This window comes from Anopheles cruzii, unplaced genomic scaffold, assembly GCF_943734635.1.
Source record: "Anopheles cruzii unplaced genomic scaffold, idAnoCruzAS_RS32_06 scaffold04851_ctg1, whole genome shotgun sequence".
In the NCBI taxonomy this organism is placed as follows: Eukaryota; Metazoa; Arthropoda; class Insecta; order Diptera; family Culicidae; genus Anopheles; species Anopheles cruzii.
This window is the reverse complement of record NW_026458436.1, coordinates 1-1,190: the sequence shown is the minus strand read 5'-3', so window position 1 is coordinate 1,190 and position 1,190 is coordinate 1. Positions and strand designations below refer to the sequence as shown.

The 1,190-nt window shown below is 57.4% G+C and overlaps 1 protein-coding gene across 1 annotated transcript; it reads left to right on the top strand.

Annotated features, from left to right (window-relative positions):
• Positions 1–645: 645 nt before the first annotated feature.
• On the top strand, positions 646–1,182 carry LOC128277235 (adult-specific cuticular protein ACP-20-like; the record flags this gene model as incomplete). The annotated part of the gene is made up of 2 exons (XM_053015676.1): positions 646–813; positions 874–1,182. Coding segments are annotated over exons 1-2 (477 nt in total), but the record flags the coding sequence as incomplete, so codon positions are not given.
• Between the last annotated feature and the right edge of the window lie 8 nt (positions 1,183–1,190).

Genomic DNA, 1,190 nt, shown 5'->3' with positions numbered 1-1,190 from the left:
CTGCCCGGGTGCATAAATTAGCACAGAAACAGAAATCGAACCGCATCCAAAGAACGGAAAAAAACGCCTCCGAAGAGTTCTGTTGTTGGGGGCGATGTTCTGGTTTTTTGCGGTCCGAAGACACGCGCAACCGGCCACGCCGAACGCCGCGCACGCCATGATGGCTAGGGTGTCGTGTCTTCGCGATCAATTGAAGTGTGAAGCTTTTGAAGCTTATAGGGCCACGCTGTGTACACAAAGTACGCCTGGCAGCACCCGCGATGGCCGTGCTAGGGGCGACCCTACCGCGGGGATTGCACCGTCGATCGCCACGAGAGGCAGTTCAATTCGATTAGACGAGAGCGCGCGGTGCACACGTGATTGGGGCACACGCCAGCCATGCGGATGCGCTCAGTCGTAGAGAACCTTGAACGGTGGGCCGCCCGCCGGGTTCGGTGAAGAAATGGACGCCACCTTCGGCGGGTGAAAACTTTGGCAGACGCCTAGGATCCTAGGAACGCAAATCGGCACCGCTTGGAGTGGAGGGGTTAGTCTAGATGATTGAGGTATAAAAGCGAATCCTTCAGCCAGCACTCGGTATCAGTCAGGCCTAGACACCGTCGGGGTTCCAGTGCAAGTCAAACCGAGAGGATCAGCGTGAAAATGATGCAGTTTTCGGCGGTAATCGTGGTGCTGACCGTGGCCGGGGTCTGTCTGGCCTACGAGCACCACGGATTCGTCAGCGAGGTGAAGCACATCCCGTACAAGTACTACGGCGGCAGCGGTGGTGGTGGCATTGGCGGAGGAATTGGTGGCGGTTTCGGAGGAGAACAGGTATATACGACAGGGTGCGACAATCCTGGATGGCTCTCAAGTAATGCTCCTTTAATGCAGGGTGGTTTCGAGGGCGGTATCGGCGGTGGCTTCGAGGGCGGCATCGGCGGCGGAGGCATCGGTGGATACGAAGGCAAGGACTTTTACGCCTATCCGAAGTACAAGTTCGAGTACGGAGTGAAGGACTATCACACCGGTGACCACAAGAGCCAGTGGGAAGTCCGGGACGGAGATGTCGTCAAGGGAGAGTACACTCTGGATGAGCCCGATGGTTCGACGCGCATCGTCAAGTATCACGCCGACAGCAAGAACGGATTTGAGGCCATCGTCAAGAACATCGGCAAGGGAGGCGGCATCCAGCAGGAGGGAGGATCGAT